This window comes from Diospyros lotus, chromosome 5, assembly GCF_014633365.1.
Source record: "Diospyros lotus cultivar Yz01 chromosome 5, ASM1463336v1, whole genome shotgun sequence".
Classification (NCBI taxonomy): Eukaryota; Viridiplantae; Streptophyta; class Magnoliopsida; order Ericales; family Ebenaceae; genus Diospyros; species Diospyros lotus.
The window spans coordinates 13994537-14012602 of NC_068342.1; the positions used below are offsets into that span (position 1 = coordinate 13994537).

The 18066-nt window shown below is 34.7% G+C and overlaps 2 protein-coding genes across 2 annotated transcripts; both read right to left on the reverse strand.

Annotated features, from left to right (window-relative positions):
- Nucleotides 1-2187: 2187 nt before the first annotated feature.
- Nucleotides 2188-3596, reverse strand: LOC127802601 (uncharacterized). Its single transcript, XM_052338503.1, has 3 exons — nt 3219-3596; nt 2955-3138; nt 2188-2554 (listed from the first exon to the last, which is right to left on the reverse strand). Exons 1-3 carry the CDS (start codon nt 3332-3334, stop codon nt 2360-2362), a joined length of 495 nt encoding a protein of 164 aa, XP_052194463.1. The 5' UTR covers nt 3335-3596; the 3' UTR covers nt 2188-2359.
- Nucleotides 3597-11120: 7524 nt separating this feature from the next.
- LOC127802728 (peptidyl-prolyl cis-trans isomerase CYP18-1) lies at nt 11121-17141 on the reverse strand. The gene is made up of 5 exons (XM_052338717.1): nt 16974-17141; nt 16793-16867; nt 12311-12472; nt 11583-11741; nt 11121-11384 (listed from the first exon to the last, which is right to left on the reverse strand). Exons 1-5 carry the CDS (start codon nt 16974-16976, stop codon nt 11301-11303), a joined length of 483 nt encoding a protein of 160 aa, XP_052194677.1. The 5' UTR covers nt 16977-17141; the 3' UTR covers nt 11121-11300.
- Between the last annotated feature and the right edge of the window lie 925 nt (nt 17142-18066).

An 18066-nucleotide genomic window follows, 5' to 3' on the forward strand; every position in this document is an offset into this window, starting at 1 on the left:
GAAGATGAAAGGCCATTTGGGCCTCTAGCCGAGCAAAGGGCCGAATAAAGGCTGGCCATTCGTTTTTATCTCCAGCGTTTCGTTTCCTTCTTATGTAGAGGCCAACACCGCCCCAGCTGCATCTCGCTCCTTTCGATCATGCTTGCCCATTCAGTAAGTTTTAGTAAAGTTCAGTTATACCAATTATTTCGATTTCAATTTTTCGGTTAGCGTATCCTATCAGTTCGGTTTGGCTCGGCTTTGTTAGTGGGCTATGATCGGTTCGGTTCGGTTGGTAAAAAAGTTGACAGTTTAGTCGGTTATAACTAAATGCTCTCCCCTACATATGTTGTAACTATATCCTTAGATAATAACAAAATGACAATCAATTTTAATATGCTTAGTTCTCTTATAAAATATAGAATTAGAAGCAATATACATTGTAGTTTAATTGTCACAAATCAATTACATAAATTTGACCTCTGTAACTCTTTAACTTCTCAATTAATTGTTTTAGTCACATTAACTTACATGTTTGTACGACCATTGTCATATATTCAATTTCTGCATTGGACTTAGTGATAATAATTTGTTTCTTATTTTTCAAGAGATTAGGTTTTCATGTTAGAGGGCGTTTGTTAAAATGAACAAGATAAGAAGTATCAAGATAAGGTTGAAATGCATTTCGGATTAAGATATAAAATGATCAAGATAAGACTGGAAAACATTCTAAGATTTCTATCAGAGTGTTTATTAAATTTTTTGAAATCCACTAATAATTATATTTTTTTTATGTGTTTGTTAATGCATATGATAAGCAATAAGATAAGAGTTTTTTTTACCAAAATATCCCTATTACCAAATTTATGATTAAAATAGTATTTTATGATTAATATGAATTTTTAAAAAAATAAAAATAATATTTTATTTTCTAAATTTATGTTAAAAAATAAATCTAAAAAGAGTTGAAAAGTAGAAATAATTATTATTAGAATTACAATAATTTCACTTAGATAATTAAAAATGGTCAAAACATATTTTCATAATAGATAATAAAATATAAAATTAAATAAAATAATTTAAAAATTAGTGAAAGGAATTATATTAGTTAATAAAATATATAGAGAGAGAAAGAGAAATTTAAATTTTAAAAATCAATGAAATGAACAATGTCATTTAAATTTTAAAAATTGTCAAAACATATAACAATTTAAAAATGTATTAAATAATATTAATTATAAAACTTAAATAAATAATTTTTTTTAATAAATTTAAATCTTTAAAATGTATTAAATGACATTAACTATTCTATAAGGGACATATAAGTAATTGATCCTTATATTGAAAGAGCCAAATAAATTTATCCGAGGAAGAAAGATTAGATAAATTTATCTTGAAAAGGGGAGATAAGAGATCACATAAGAGTTTTTTTAAAAATAGTCCGATAAGCTTAACAAACACATTGGAAAGACCAAACATCCAAAATATTTTCCATATTTAACATTTTCTCCCTCTTATATTGATTAACAAACACTCCTTTAATAAAATAATCTATGTATTCTACTGAAGTGTATAATACAAGAGAATATATATATATAAATATTTTAAATTAATGACATTAATACCCCTTAATATTACACCTCATGTTACTTAGTGTTAGCATGGAAGGTTAGCTGTTCTCAGAGACTATTAGTAGAGTATATATTATTTATTTTTACCTTGTGGCCCTTTTGCTTTATGCAGTCAACTAATTGGATTGCATTTTTCATTTTTCATTTTCATTTTCTCCTTTGGGTGTTGATCTTCACCTGTCAACAGAGAACAGGCTATGTGCTATGTAATGCACAAAATTGGGTAACGCATAAAAGCTTAAAGTATTTTTAGTTATGTAAAGGACTAAATAGGACATGGAGATTGGCCTCTTTTGCCAGAAATGATTGAAGAAATTGAACTGATAATAGTAAATACTTCCGCCTACAATTTGTTTGAGGCATTTTTCCTGTACTTTTGGTCATTTCCATTTTAAAGCAGTATCTCGAAGAAGCAACATAATTCCCATATTTTTTGGGTATAAACATTGAAGTTAAATAAATGCATGGAAAAGGAAAAGATTGCCAAAAAACCAAATTCCTCAATTCAAATCATCTGTTCTTCTTCTTCTTCACTTCTATACCATGCCTGGATCTTTGATTTATTGAGGGAAAATAAATCAAAAGAGAAATGTAACTGTTATTGCTTATATATTTCTTTTGCTTTTCTAGCTTATACCTTATCATACATTTTTCTCTCTTATATTTTCCTTCTTGTTACCTTCAAAATTGAAGATACATGGCAGTGTAGATTTCAATATTATTCCCCCCCCCCCCCCCCCCCTTCTTCATTAATCAAAGTATTTCTTTCTTGGGATGCCTTCTCTTGCGGGGGCTCCCGTCCTTTGCGAGGGTTCCAGCCGTTCAGTCCCATGATTTTTGACAGGGGAGAGTCTGATAATCAGAGTACTTCCTTCTTGTTCCATAGGATTTGATGACCCTATGGAACTAACTTTATCACCGAACAGAGAAGAACAAATATAGACCTGTTTCATTTTCTCGCACAAATCAATTGTTTTATGTCAAAACCACCCCCCATTTTCTGTTTCCTTCATACTTTAGTACATTGAGTCAACTTGTTCTATGTAATAAAGGATGCAGTTTTGTTGTCTCTACCTAACCAACCTCCCTTCCTCAAAAGAGAAAGGGAAAGGCTTATGCACATGCAGAAAGACTTGTGCATCTGTTGATTCCATGTACACCCGTTTCATTTTCTCATACAAAGAATTATGCACATGCAGAGAGAGAGAGAGAGAGAGATGCCTCTCCTTTCAAGGAGTGGAAGCTTTATGCTCTCTTGTTGATCTTTATTAATATTTTGTCTAGTACCATATATTGGTTAAGACTTGTTATTCTTGCTGATAGTTTTTTCTAAGAACGAGTCACCTTTTGGAGTTGAGACATTAATTTTTTGTTCTCCTGGTCAAGTTGTTGTGCTTTCCTCCTCAGCCTCTCATTCTCTTGAATAATGTTTCGGTTCTGGATGAGCAGCTTTTGGTTCTTGGTTTCCATCTCCCTCTTTATCGCTTCCATCCTTTCCTTTCCTCTTTCTTTCTTTAGTGATCTCTTCCTGTCACATTAGCAACTATTGTTGCATGCATGCCCACCTGCGCACACACACACACACACACAGATTTAGAAGAAAATTACCTATATTGCTTGTGAACTCGCATTTTAAGTCCCTTCCGTAACTGCTGCTGGCCAAAGGTGGAATAACTTGGATCGAGCACAGCCAATTCAAAGGGTGTCCATACACATTTCTTCATCTGCACATGATCATTATGAATTGGGGACTTGGGGGTAGCTTTCGATGAACACAAATGAATTCTCCAATTGTAAGATAATGGATGAGTAGAAGTTGAGAGAAATAGCAAGTTATATAGCTGGAACTATTATTTTTTTATGTTCGGGGAGAGAGAGTGAGAGACTCTCATAGGAATGATGAAACAAGGACTCATGATTACAAGGGGCAGGAAGTAGCAACTCTTGTCTCTAGAAGGAGAGAGTTTTCTTTCTATGGCTTTTAGAGTGTGTTTAATTGTATTACCTAGAATTAATTCTAGGTAATGATTGTCTAAAAAGTAAAAACCACCCCCACCTTCTTGAAAAATGAATTCCATGAAAAGAAAATTTAAATGTTTGTACTATACATATTTTTCTATACAAAACCTAAGAGTGTTTGATTGCTTCTATAAAAAATATGTATAATAATTACACATTTTCTATGATAAATGTGTACAATCAAACACACTCTTAGATTTCTTTCCCAGAGTCTATTCCCCTTGGGTGAGCACATAGAAAGCTGCCACATAATATGCAAATTTCTTTTTTTGTATCAGAACCTTTCCTTTTTTCACATGTACCTTTCATTTGGTCTAAACTTTTTGAATGTGTATCTAGGTGATCTAAAAGTGGAAGTATGGTAATTTGGTGATATAAAAATGACATCATTTTGTTAAAGAAGTTAGTGTAATCTTCGTATATGACAAGCCAAAGAAAAGAAATTAGTGTAATCTTCAGACATGACGAGCCAAACATGATTTTCTCACTGGCGGTTAACAGTAAACTAATGAGATAAACAGATGACAAGATCCAAAAAAAATACCTAACTCATAATTCTTAATTCTTAGCATTCAACTAAGAGGTGAGTCATTCTTTTAGCCATGTGGAAAAAGCATTAGTTTCCTTTAAACTGTTGGTGTATACATTCATGAACCCTGGCTGTATGTACCTAACTGTTGGGTGTATACGGGAACAAGGAATAAGGAAGCGAGTGTGGCAGAAACTTTCAGTGTGTAGGCATACAAATGGTGTGAAAAAGGAAAAGCTGGTAGAGTTTGATTTTTTCACTAAACTTGGTTGTCAGTGAGAGGAACTTATCTAGATGAGTGGTTTGTTTTGGCTTGTTTGAAAACAAACCGATACCCTCTTGTCATCTATTATGATCTAATAACAATTTGAAGCAGCTGAATGACATCTTGTTGTCTAGCTGGCTAGATAACCATTACCTGGGTTTTTTTTTTCTTTTTTACGACATCATGATACGCTGGTATGTAAATAATAAGTATACCCTTTTTCATTCCCCCTTTTGTTGATACATCCGTGTGTGACAAAAGGTTGTTCATATGAGCAAGTGGAAACCAAGAATGAGCAAGTGGACGTAGAAACCAAGAAACAATGAGTTTGGGTGGCTGTGAAGTTGTAGGTATTAGGTAAGAGCCAATGTGGTTAGGTTTCTTGTTTTGTCCCCTTGCTCTTTTTTTTTTTTTGGGGGGGGGGGGGGGGGGAGAATTAGAATTTCTTTGTTTGCTCTATTCTTCACCATCATCACCCCCACCCCCCAATCTTTTTCAAAGCTCTTCTCTGCAATTGGCATGTCATAATGGCGATCCAGGGTGGTGTCATTTGTCCACCTTCAAATGAACATCTTCTTGTGGTCGCCTTTAATTGGATTACAGTTTGCTAGAAATATATGAAAAGATCTCACTGCTACAGCCAATATAGATACGAGTATAGCATTTTAATTAGTGTTGTATGGGCAATAACAAAGTTTTCTGACTTCTAGAGAGGAATTGAATCAGAATTTATTCAGATAGCGTGAGTGGCTGCAGTGGAAAGGCATTGTGGATAGTGTGGTTTGATGACCTTTCTAGTACCCAAATTTGTCCTCTTCCCTCAGCAATAGGAATGGCTTGAAGTGAACCCCTTTACCTGTAACTAACTATTGGATCTACTAACCTTCTTGAGAAGATTTGCTAATTGCAGAGAGACTATTACTATCATGCAGTAACGAATCATTTTAATTGGGTTTTTTTCCCCCCAAATGCATAGGTTCCAAGAAGAACAATTTAGTGGTCACATGCCACTTCGATGGGATTTTTCCTTGTTATGAGTCATCAAATTTTGTGTGAATAATGTTCACATAAATATTGATTATGTAGTATTGCCCTTTTACAAATGTCAAATAAGTAGTCGATGTGAGACTCCACTGCTCATAATTGCCCTTTAGAACTTTAACATGTTAGAAACAGTACAAAAGGGCTGGGTTGACTTAACTAGCTTCCCTTCTTTTCTTCTTTGCACCGCAAGTATGTTTTTACAACGAAGCATATGCTAAATAGGAGAAGTCAACCATGAAATTGAAACCCGACTCCCAATTGTCAAAATGCTTTGATTCCCTTAATTTGAACGCCAAAACAACTTAAAGATTCTTTTATTTTCTCATTTGTAGGGGCCATCATTTTCAATTATGTTGTTTGAAGATTCTCCTAATGTCCAATGCTTTTAGAACACTACTGTTCATTGGTTCGTGCATATTTTTGTAGATATGCCCTTAATAGTTGTCCCTTTCTGTGTGCTCTTGTTGCCATAATTATGGGCTAACACAATAAATAATATTATTGGTATACCTTTGTGTACACTTTAGACTACACAAAAATGTACAAATTACAAAAATGTCTCTCATGAGACACGTAAAGTGCATGAAAACGAGAAGTATTTTGATCATAATATCCTTTTATATAGTCTAAAATATACAAAAATAATGTACATCTAACATGACTCCTAATACAACTAATGTATGTATTTAACCATTTATTGTTGTGCCTGAATTCGAACAGCCACTGTAGAGCAAGATATGCTAAAGATGCAATGTCAAACATGGTAAAACGCAACATCCATCTTAGCCATACCAATATGCCAATCAGCACCCTGCTGTTGCTACATTATAGCCAGATATTCTCTTACACATCCCCCCCCCCCCCCAAAAAAAAAAAAAAGTGTCTGTTGCTTGGCAAGGGACCATTATCAATTTTCACAAAATGGGTAATCAATTCAGAAAAAATAGGAGCTCAGTTTATTTCACAGGATCAGTTAGATATTTTCAATTTTCTAGTTCGATATTTTACCAATCTTGGTATAATTTTTAGTCTTCAAGTGAATTAGTCTAGCCTACTCGGTCGACGGATTATTTTTTTATATTTATAAAAATTGTTTACTTTTCATAGTTGTTGAATAGATAATCAAAATTTTTATTTTATGAATTGTGAATCAAGAATCGAATCGTAAGATTTAGTACATATTTTTAATTTTAATTATAAATAATATATATTTATAAAAAATAAATAAAATATATTAAAATTATACCAAAAGTATATTCATATTGCTTTTAAATTCAAATTGTACTAAATTAAACCACTTTCAAATTAACAAGGTAGAAAAAAAAAAAAAAAAAACTACAACTATTAGTATTAATATTAGGCTACTAATAGATTCCATTATTCATAATCTTCGCTAGTTATCAATCATCTTCATCTTCTTTGTCTTCAAACATAGCCAAATCCACTTGCTCTTCATACTCTATATCTTCCTCACCATCAATCATTTCTAAATTCAATTCTTTCTCCACTTTGTCTTCAATAACTTTTTCTTTTCCTTTCTATCTAGCTTCAAGTTTCTTGAACCTATATTATATATACAATATAACATATTAAAATTTAACTCAAATTTACACATACACATTAACATAGTTTTAGAAAGTAGAAAACTATAACATATAGATATATACCTTTTCTATTATTACTTGATTGAATACCTCATCATCTTCAAAGCATTCATTAGCATCTATCCATGAATTATCTTGGGGCAAACAAGGGTTTTCTTATTTGGTAATCCATTCATCAGACTCCATATCACTCAAATAAATAGGATCATAATTTTTGCCTCTTTTCTCCCTCTCGCTTGTCTCAATTCAAGTTGAATGTTATACTTCACAAAGACAAAAGCATTTAATTTTTGTTATTCCAAACATTTCTCTTTTTGGAATGGATATGCTCAAATGTGCTCAAATTTCTTTCATATCCCGCAACACTACATATGAGACTCAAGACTATATGGCAAGGTCTTGTAACTCTTTGCATTTTTCCCTATAGCTTTCCCACCATAAAGTTAAGATAGAAAAATAACCAATTAATTAGTCTAATTAGTTTGAAGGAGCAAACAATTGAAATTTGAAAATGCAAACATTAAATCAAAATAATACCTGATTGTTTCTTGTCTCTTGTTAAACTAGCCATGCTGGTGCAAAACAATCCTTCTTTTTTTTTTTTTTTAACTTTTCTAATTGTTTATCAATTTTAAGTTTGTTTCAATATCCAAATATATATTTTCTATTGTCTTGTACAAACTAACTTTAATTTCCATATCCACATTAAAAGACTCATCATATTGAACCCTTAAAAAAATGCAATACAAGTCAAAAACAATAAAGTATATACAAAAATTTATTGGTTTTAAAAAATATAATTTTAAAAACTCACTTGGGATTAAGAAAATATCCCGCCATATGGAGTGGCCTATGAAGTTGTAAATCTCATCTTGTATCAATAATGTTCCAAATGCGCTCATGCTTTATCTTTTGATGGTTGAAATTTTGTGCAATTTCCTCTTTTGCTTTATCCATTGCTTCATGTCTGTATCTTATTACTGGTTTCACATCCCCATCAACTCTTAAAACTTTAACAAGCGGACTTACACACTTCAAGCAATACTTGACTGATTTCCAAAACTTGTCATCGAATAACAAGATTGCTCCCACTTTAATTGCATCCATCTTAGAAGCATAATGACTTTTAGCCCACTCTTCGGATGCAAACATAGCCCTAAGAGGAATATTGTTTTCCTCAAATCTCCTCAATGTAAGAAATGATGTGGCAAACCTCATAACTCTTGGCCTCTTCAAATCTCTTTTCTTAGAGAACTTCCTAAACATGCTAAGAACCTAAGTATGTCTATAAATGTATACACAAACTTCTTTAACCTTCTTTATTGTATCTATGAAAATAAGCAACTCATCTATATCATACAAGATCAAATCAATGCAACGTGCTACACAAGGAGACCAAAATATTTTTTTTTCTTTTCTCCATCAACAAGTCACCCATAGCTATGTAGGCCGAAGCACTATCAGTCACCACTTGAACAATAATTTCCTCCTTAATTTCCTCCACCAATGAATCAAGCAACTCAAATAACTTTTGTGCATTTTTTATAACATCTGAAGTGTCAATAGATTTAAGAAAAACTATTCCACTTGAACTATTCATCAAAAAGTTTGTAAGAGACCTACGTTTCCTATCTGTCCACCTATCTGATATCAAAGTACAACCAGCCCTTTTCCAGTTCTTTTTATACTTTTCTAACATTGAGTTTACATTGTCAACTTCCTTCTTCAAAAATGTAACTCTAGCCTCATGATAACTAGGAAGTTTTAAACCCTTACCATATTCACCAACCGCTTCCATTATTGAAGCAAAAAAATGACTTTTTACCAAAACGAAAGGCAATGCATGTCTATACAAAAATCTACAAATGCTATGAACAATGGGTTCCCTTTTCTTAACCATTGCATTTAAAGTTTGTTATTTTTCTTTACCTTTAGTGACAAAGACATCTATACTAGTTTTTCTTTTTCCTCCTACCATTTGAACTTCTTTCTCTTTTTCTTGAAAACATTCTTTTTCATTCACCTTTTCTCTTTCCAATTCTCCTAATATCTAAATACAAAGTTCTCTCGCATGACATTGTGTACAAGAAGCCACATTATCATAATCACCCACAAAATGGTGTTTCTTTTGATTTATCCCTCCTCATCTTTCAAATCCACAATAATTACACTTTAAGTTGATTTTATTTTCATTAATCCGAGAGCAATATTCTCAAGTAAGATCATTATTCTTTGTTGTAGATCCCTTTTTTTATCTTGATGCCATATTCAACAAGAAAGAAAGCAATATTCTTCTTCTAACATTGAAAAACAACATAAGGTCAAATCTTTGAAATAGAAAATAGTAAAACACCATAAAAAAAATAAAACTAAAAATAATATAAACTAGTTAAAAACTAGAAGTTTCACCATATAAAAATAAATAACATTGAAAATAATATGAATTAATTGAAAATTAAAAGAAGCAAAACAAATTTGAACAAAAAACAAAACATAACAGAAAAAATCAAAAGAAAAGAAAAAAAAAAAGATAACACTCAATGCAATAGCAAGAAAAAATAAAACAATAAAACAATAACAAGTTGACAACTACAAAATAGATTGCTAGAGATTGATAACTCCAAAGCCAACAAAAACAGCTGGTGCTTGATAGTAAACCTGATTGGGTAAGTCTCATGCACCTAGCCACCCACACCTATGGCCTCTTTGTTGGCACGTGAGACTCATGCCCATAAGGTACCAAACACATGAAAAATTATTATATCACTTTTTAACGATAAAAAATGGTGAGAAATGATATAGAAAACAGAGAACAAGATGAACACCTTCAACACTCATCAAGACTCCCAAATTAGATTTTCTTTAGGAATAGGCATAGGAGCACTGGTTTTAAGCAACACAATCTTTTTCTTAGGACTCGTACAATCTCGAATAAAACAAAGAAGAAGAAAGCAAGGCACTTTGAACAAAACTTAAAGTCTCACAATCGCAACTCTTGCCTTTACTTCTGACGTTTCATCTCATGCTCATATACAACGTTTTTTTCTTCTCTATTTCAACTTTCAAGCTTCCACCAACTCCTAACGTTTCGATTTGTGCCGTTTCACCTCATCTCTATTTCAATTTTGTTATTCGTCCATTTCACCCAATTCATCTGATTGTGCCAATTCTTTCTATTCATGATAGATTCTAAAGAATTTTATATTCATTTTATAGATTCGACTTAATTTCTTTTTAAATCGATACAAATCGCACGATTATAACTACAGTGTTACTCTTAACTCCACTCAACCAGGTCCGTATAGGTCATCTAAGTTTGGTCGAATATTAATAATTATTATTGGGATGGACCTTCGGCAGCCGATTGGCAGTTGCATGGACGTTTGTTTGATGTGCAAACCAGGTTGTTCGTCCGGCCATTCATCCATCCATGGCTCACGGATATTCCAAATTGGGAAAACTTATGTCCGTACAAGCACAATTCTGTCAAAACTGAAGTGCTCTTGCAAACACTATCTCTTCCAGTACATTCACGACTTCTTTTCTTAAAAACAACAAACTGAATCAGACTTGGCAACTACAGACAACAACGAATCAAAACTTCACCTCACAAAATGGGGGGTCAATTACATAAATTATGGCTCGTCAATCACGTATATTGTTAGATTCGACGACTGTCAACCATCCAACACACACCTATATCTCATCTTAGAACCAGCTGCAAATGAGAATTCAGAAGTGGAGTTCTAAAAATTCAACTTTATAAAAAAAAAAAAAAGAAAAAGAAAAAAAAGATCTAATAAAGCAACTGTTGCAGCAGAACAAGGCACCTGGGGCAAACAGCACCCCAACAGAAGCATCAGTCATACGGAGTCACAAAAGTCTGAGATGCGGCATATGGGTGGCTTCGCCAAAAATCAGTACCCAAGCAACCCACACGTCAAATGATGTCGGAAGAAATTGTTTAGAGGTTATTGGTTGAGATGATAACTTCGCCTTGCAAAATGCACAAGAATCTATGGAGCTCGTCATGTACATAATTTAGGAGATTAGAGAAATAGAATATATATTCTTTAGCACTTGCTTTTGCCCTTCATTCAAGTGTTTCTACCGCATCTGACAGAGAGTGACGGGCAAAACATAAATTTATGTTCCATGAGAGAGACCTTACCACCCTGCCCTCCATGTAATCAAGCATACAACTTACAAATACCCTACTAGAATAAAGATTAGCCGGCAAGTGGATTGGCATGTATTGTCACTCTATTGATCCTGATTTCTGCAAGAGGTCGATCCCCTGGTCCAGTCTGAGTCTGTGAAATCCCATAGCAAGTCAATGCGCAATTCTCAACCATACATTAGTGCATTAGCACCAGAAATAGAACATTCATGATGAAAATCAAGAACTGGACGTTGTTTAAGGAAAACTTGGGTTGCCAGTAGTTATTGCAGTACTAGTGGTCTGAATAATATGTTCTAACCAAAAGCTGGGTAAGCAAGAGACAAAATACCTTTTCCATGAGATCCAGGACTTCAAACCCATGAATTACTTTGCCAAAGATTGTGTATAATCCATTGAGATGAGGTTGTTTTGCATACGTAATGAAGAACTGGCTTCCATTAGTGTTGGGGCCACTATTGGCCATTGACAATATACCCCTTGCATTGTGCTGGACATAATGTCAGCAACAAGAAGACGGGTTACTCAACAAATAAAATCAGTCCCAATATATATGTGCATATATATGTGATGTCAAGCTGCAACATTCAAGAAATAAAAGCCGCTGGTTGGATGAATTAATTAGTTTCTTTGTTGAGTGTGTCACAGGTTCACAGTGAAATGAAAATCACCAAACCTATCTAAGGCTTAGGTGGTTTTGGTTCCAATATGCAGTGCTGTCAATGCCCTGCCACCCTGACTCCCGGACACAAAAGAAAACAAGAATTATTACCCCCAGGCCAAACTTAGCATCATTTCATCTCAATTCTGTTAAATGAGCTATTCTTCAAACTCAAGCTCAGCTCACATATCAAAAAATTGTGAATAGTCTTATGTCCAAATTACAAGAAGTTGTGGTAACTTCACTTACTTTTGGCAATAGAAACAGATTTACTGAATGTCAACAGCAGTGTAGATTCAGTAAAAAAATAAATGGATGATTAATCACCAGAAAAGTTGGGCAATACCAAATGCAGAATGCACATAAAAGCAACACCAAGAATTTTCATATGAATTTACCTTGAGGGACTCTCTTATCTCATCATTGAACTTTTTGCCCCATATACTGGTCCCTCCTTTCCCTGTGCCTGTTGGGTCTCCACCTTGGATCATAAAACCCTTAATATTACGATGAAATATGGTCCCATCATAATATCCACTGGCACATAGTGCCAAAAAATTCTGAGTCCAAATTAAGAACAAAAAATCTTAAGAAAGGAACATGTGAACAAAAAAGCAAGCCTAAGACAATGCCTGCAATATTATTGCACAGCAATTATAATAAAGACACATGAAGTACTGCAAGAGATGCAAGTTCTTCACACGGACATAGTAAGAAGAAGGCAATGATGAGTTAATCAGAGGTTCTCATGCGAAATTGGTTTAGAACATGATGCTTGATGACAGCAAACTAGTATTTTTCCTGCTATCAAATGGCAGGCAGAAACCATGATATGAAATATGATTTCTCTAGTACAACTTTCATAGAATACATAAACGGGAATCATAAGCAAATATGCAGCCATATAAAAGTGAAGAATGGCATTACCATAAGCATTTTTTTTTTTTTTTGGGGGGGGGGGGGGGGGGTTGGAAATCACATAAATTGCCAGTATCAATGTTGCTGAGAACTATACTGTGTGAGTACAATGATAAGGAACTGAAGTAGTTGCATCCTTGGACCAAGGTGAAGCAAGGATCCAAGGCAGAGGAGTTGTGTCATGAGAGAAGTAAAGAGGTGACCTTTTTTCAGATATACAAAATGGATTTTGGAAACACAATGTAGTTAGACTCTCACGTAGATTTGAATGAACCATAGTTATCACAGAGGCAAATTCGTGCTGTTAGGCAAGAAGATTTCCCTTCAACAAACATAAGATCATTAGGAAACTAGAGAAAATAAAATTCCCACTACCACTGGCAAAATATCAACACGTGCCAAATATGATCATAATATAGGTGAAGAAAATATAATCAATATATAACCATAGAAGAAAAGATGAAATTAAAAATTAAGGTTATTTGTAAAAAGGTCAAAGTGGCTCTTAAGAATATGATCCATGAGGCATGGTTAAGACTGCTTGGTCATGTGAGAAGAAGACAAATGGAGGTTTCTATGAGAATAGTGGACGGAATTAAACAAGTCTTTAGCAAAAGAGACAAAATAATACTAGGAAAACTTGATGGGAAACACTTAGATATGACATGAGTTATAAGGCCATAGATCGAAATAATTGGAGAGCTAGAATTCATATTAGCCAACTCCCATAATGGGATTAAGTCTTCATGTGTTGTTATTGTTTACTAATTTGCAAGCCAATCTAGCAGCAAGCATGGTAGACATAGGCTTCTTCTTAAAAAGCCAATCTAGGCAGAGGACTCCACATAGAACAAGGGGGTTAGCCTAACATTGTGTTGGCAAGGGCAACTTACTGATAATTTCAGTGTCAGGGAAATGTTCCAATCAGTAGCTTCCATGAGGAAGGCCATAAAGGAGGCTCCAAGCTTTGTTAAGGAAGGCATCAAAGGCCAAGGACAGTTCAATGATATTTTAAATCCTTCTACAAAAGATTTGTCTGTTTTTCCACTTTTTTAAAAGATATCCTCCTATATGTGGCCATGGATAGACATGGCTAGAGTATAGAATTCATGTAGCCAACAGCACCTAGTGGAATTAAAGGTTTGCAATTGTTGTTGTGTCAAAGATACCATTCTATGTCAGAATTAGCCCATGCAACAATGATGATGAATCCTGAAAGTTACCATAAGATAGCATCCATGGAAATGGTGGATCAATTGGGATTCAGACTTTGAACTAAGGGCATTTTCCAAAGCCCTATTATATTAGAGTAAAAATGGCATGAGCACTAAGCCCTGCAGTAATATTTCATTTGAAATAGTAAGATAAAATTGATTTTATCTAATTGTACCTCTTCTTAATACAAAAAATACATTATACTAACTTCTAATTTCATTCAATCAATAGCTAACATGATTTGGTTTGAGCATCAGATCATAATGCGATATTAGTAATGCAAATTAATTGACTGGAAGGCATGTGAATTTATGCTCCCTATTTGTTGAATTAGGGAATCTATAGTTTTCTATTGCATTCCATAAATACCTTTCTTTTCACCCTTACCTACTACCTATCAATCATTTAAGAGGGCAAGTTCCCTTTTCTCAGATAAGTGACCTGACTTGATTACACTGCATTGTATTGAGGCTCATTTTGCAACAGATTTTAGAATAAAGAACTGTGCCCCTAGTTAGCATAGCATAGGATGGTACAACTAAAGATGAACTTCAAAGATATTCAGCACTTTATGATGCTTATACCTGTGCTCTGTGTAAAGGACGGCAAAGAGAAAATAAACCATCAATAATGTTACATGATCTGAAAGAATTGTCGAAATGATATGGCCTAATATTAAGCCGTCTTTGATTTATGAAGAATTTTGTGCAGAAATGAATCCTCCACATTTTCATAGATCCTCCTGTTATGCATAGGATCACTGGAACTGTTTTCTTGAACAGAAATTATGCCACACTCATGCACACACTCTCACGGATTTGATCTTAGGAATAGATTTAAAAGAGTCAACAGAAAGTAATAAACAGAAACAGAATTAAAGGAATAAGAATACACAAACAGAAACGCAAACCACACATCCATAAGAACACCGAGATTATCCTGGTTCAGATTGCACTATGCAATCCTACATCCAGCCTTAAGAACCCTCCAAGTTCTTTGATTCAGAAAGAATGATATCAGTACACCAGCTGCACCCCTCGATTACAAGCCTTCTCTCAAGATTACAAATGCTATTCTATGTCACAGCCTTTGCTCTCTCAAAGCTTTCTCGAGAAACAACTAAATTATTCGCCTAATGCCTAGCCCCCCTTCTCTATTTATAGAATATTTACGACGGTAATTCCTAGGCTAATAAAGAATGGATATTACTGGTTTTACCCCTAGCTTGACAGCTATTTACAAGAGAGTCTACTGCCTATCTCTACCCTCTAAAATAGCATAATAACCTATGCAAAAAACACTACTATCACCGCCATCAATACTCTAGACAAACTCTAACAATTCTCCACCATTGTCTTGAGTGATCCATCTCATTCTTGAAAGAGAAAAATTGTGTTTTCAAGTACAACCGGTTAGAAAGGGTTTTAGTCATGTAGAGTGTATCTAACCTATTCCAAAGCTCCTATGTGGTTGTCATCTTTGACACCTCCCACAAGACTCTGTCTCCTAGGCTTAGAATAAGGGTGTTAAAGGGTCTTTTGTCGGTTTCTTTCCTCCTATCCCTGATTTCCTTTTTCTGGACTTCAGTTAAGGTTTCGGGCATAGGCTTTTCAGCCTCTGAGGCTTCATCCAGTCCAAGATTTCCCGAAAGAGCTCTCAATTTATAACACCTCCACATTTTCATAGATCCTCCAGAGGTACCATCATACACTTGGCTGCCTTTTTTAGTGATTGGTCTCTATCAACATGGTTATCAACCGTTCTTACCAGTTCTTCACGGTTACCAGCTCTTCACAGGCTAGGCTACATTTATTACATTGGTCACTCAAAAAAATGACTTAGCAATTCAGAAATAACCCCATCTTTTTTTTTTCCAATAAGCAGAAATGTCCCCTGCTCATTCTTCCACCCTGGGCAACGCTTAGACCATCTTTCCATTTCGCATCCCAAGAATCTCAATATAGCCCTGATTAACTAAGAGGTTTCCAGTTGATCAATCCCCCAGCAGGCAGTCACAAAATTTGGTATGAAGTACAAACACTTGATGTCCTTAAAAACAGTAAGTTCATGTTAATGGAAAAGAACACAAGTAAGAAACTATAAACTAGTGATCAATGAGGGTTTGGCCTTTTCTCCTTCTGATGTCCTGTTCTGCAGCAATTCAAGTTTACTTAACCAACAGTATCCCCATTATACACCCCAACTTTGAACTTTCTATCAAACAAGACAAAGATGAGAAAACACCATTTTGTTTCCAACCAATGAAAAAGAAAAAATCATAACTACATAGAAGTAATGGAAAATTAACGCTGCAGAAAAGACCAATCTAGGCTGTTTGTCTCAGTTAAACACCCTCCAAAGGAGGATACAGTAGGTCATAGACTCATAGTCATTGACATTGAAGAAGTGCACAAGTTATCATTTGTCATATTCATGATTCTCCTTCTTATCCTTATATGTGACAGCATTCAAGGAACATTCTGTCACCTCCCAATTTCTAACTCTTCTCCTCCATGATTCGTGAAGACCTAGTTTCCCCGATGCTAGGTGCACAAGGCCCGGTATCTCCACCATTATCGGCAGTGAGTCACTCCGTTTACTTCCAATTGCGGGGACAAAGGGAAACGAAGAATAAATAAGCATATAATTATTGTTAAGAAATGCGACATATCGAAAACAACACACACAATAATTAGTAAAATGAAGTTTTGCAAAAACCACAAGACCAAAAACAAAACAAAACAGACCTCCGCCGCTTTGGCGACCTCGTCGCAGAAGATCTCGCACTTGATGTCACCGAGATTGGTGTGAAGCGTCACCGCCTGCAATCACCAAAAGCGAGTTCGCAATATTAAGATATTGAACCGAAGCTGTTCGGCAATATGCCGCAATGAGACGAGACAACAAAGAATCAAGATTCTTTCTTACCATTTGCGCGAGATCGAAGCCTTCCTTCTCTTTCTTCGCTCGCGCGACCTTTGCTACCGACTATCAAGAGGGTTCCAAATGAGGATTGAGGAGCAAGTAGCCGTCGGTCAGTCCTGGACTCTTATTTTTGGGCTTACACCCCAGAGCGGTCCCCTGCCCTGCAACTGCTTGCTTGGGCGGTTTTCTTTTTCTTTTTTTTTTTTCTTTTTCTAAATTCGAAAAGCATTAAGATATTTTGAAAAATTAAAATGCTACTAGAAAAAAGGGTGTACCTGCCCATTTAATAAAAATGCAAACACAAATATTTTATGAATTGAGATTAGTCTTCGTTTGGCCGTAAAATATTTTAATTCAAAATATTATTTAATATAAAATATTTTACACAAAAAATTATTATTTTTATCTTATCTTTTAGTATTTATTTGCTTTATAAACAATTTTTCAAAAATTAATTAAATGTATATATAAGGCCTAAGACACATACATGCTCCTCAATTTAAGGCTTTTAATCATTTGTACCTCGAACTTGAGGGGACTTATTGTACTCTTCAAATTCTAAATTTGAACCTATTACACAATTTAAATTCTAAAATTGTGCATGCGACATACATGCGTTTCTGTTTTCTTTGTCAAACAAATAGTAAAATCTGAAGATCAATGAAATGTTGTCACATGTCATTGTAAACCAAACTCATTTCTCTCTCTGTACATTGTCGTCGTTGTCGATGCCATCAAAGCCTTCATTGCCATTCGTCACCATTGCCACCATAGCAATCAACGCCTCCATCACCGTTCTCTTCTTATGTGCCTTCATTTTTCTTCTACGTATTTACAACAATTGTGTGGGTAACAAATCTAGTTGTCAGTAGCGTGAGAGGCGAGAGGTCGATCGTTCGATCATCTTCCTCGTGCTACCGTCACCAACATGGAGGTCCGTTGTCGTGGGTCTCTGTGACCCACATTGTTCGCAAGTCGTCGATGGGCGATGGGTTTTTGCTGTCGTCAATCGATTGGTTTTCCCTGTTATGGGCAACTAGGTTGCCTCTTTATTGCCATGGCCGATCAATTTGCTTTTTCTCAACCATGGTAATTA

Excerpts from the sequence above, each read along its gene's own strand:
- LOC127802728 (XM_052338717.1), bottom strand. Across the intron at positions 12,473-16,792 it reads AGGTCGCCAAAGCGGCGGAG|AATTTTTTGGCACTATGTGC; the intron begins GTCTGTTTTGTT and ends ATTTGGACTCAG. Across the intron at positions 11,385-11,582 it reads TCCTGGATCTCATGGAAAAG|ACTCAGACTGGACCAGGGGA; the intron begins GTATTTTGTCTC and ends GGGATTTCACAG.
- LOC127802601 (XM_052338503.1), bottom strand. The coding sequence starts at position 3,334 with ATGAAGAAATGTGTATGGACACCCTTTGAATTGGCTGTGCTCGATCCA. Across the intron at positions 3,139-3,218 it reads CGAGTTCACAAGCAATATAG|GAAGAGATCACTAAAGAAAG; the intron begins GTAATTTTCTTC and ends CTAATGTGACAG. Across the intron at positions 2,555-2,954 it reads TAATGTCTCAACTCCAAAAG|GTCTATATTTGTTCTTCTCT; the intron begins GTGACTCGTTCT and ends AAAATGAAACAG.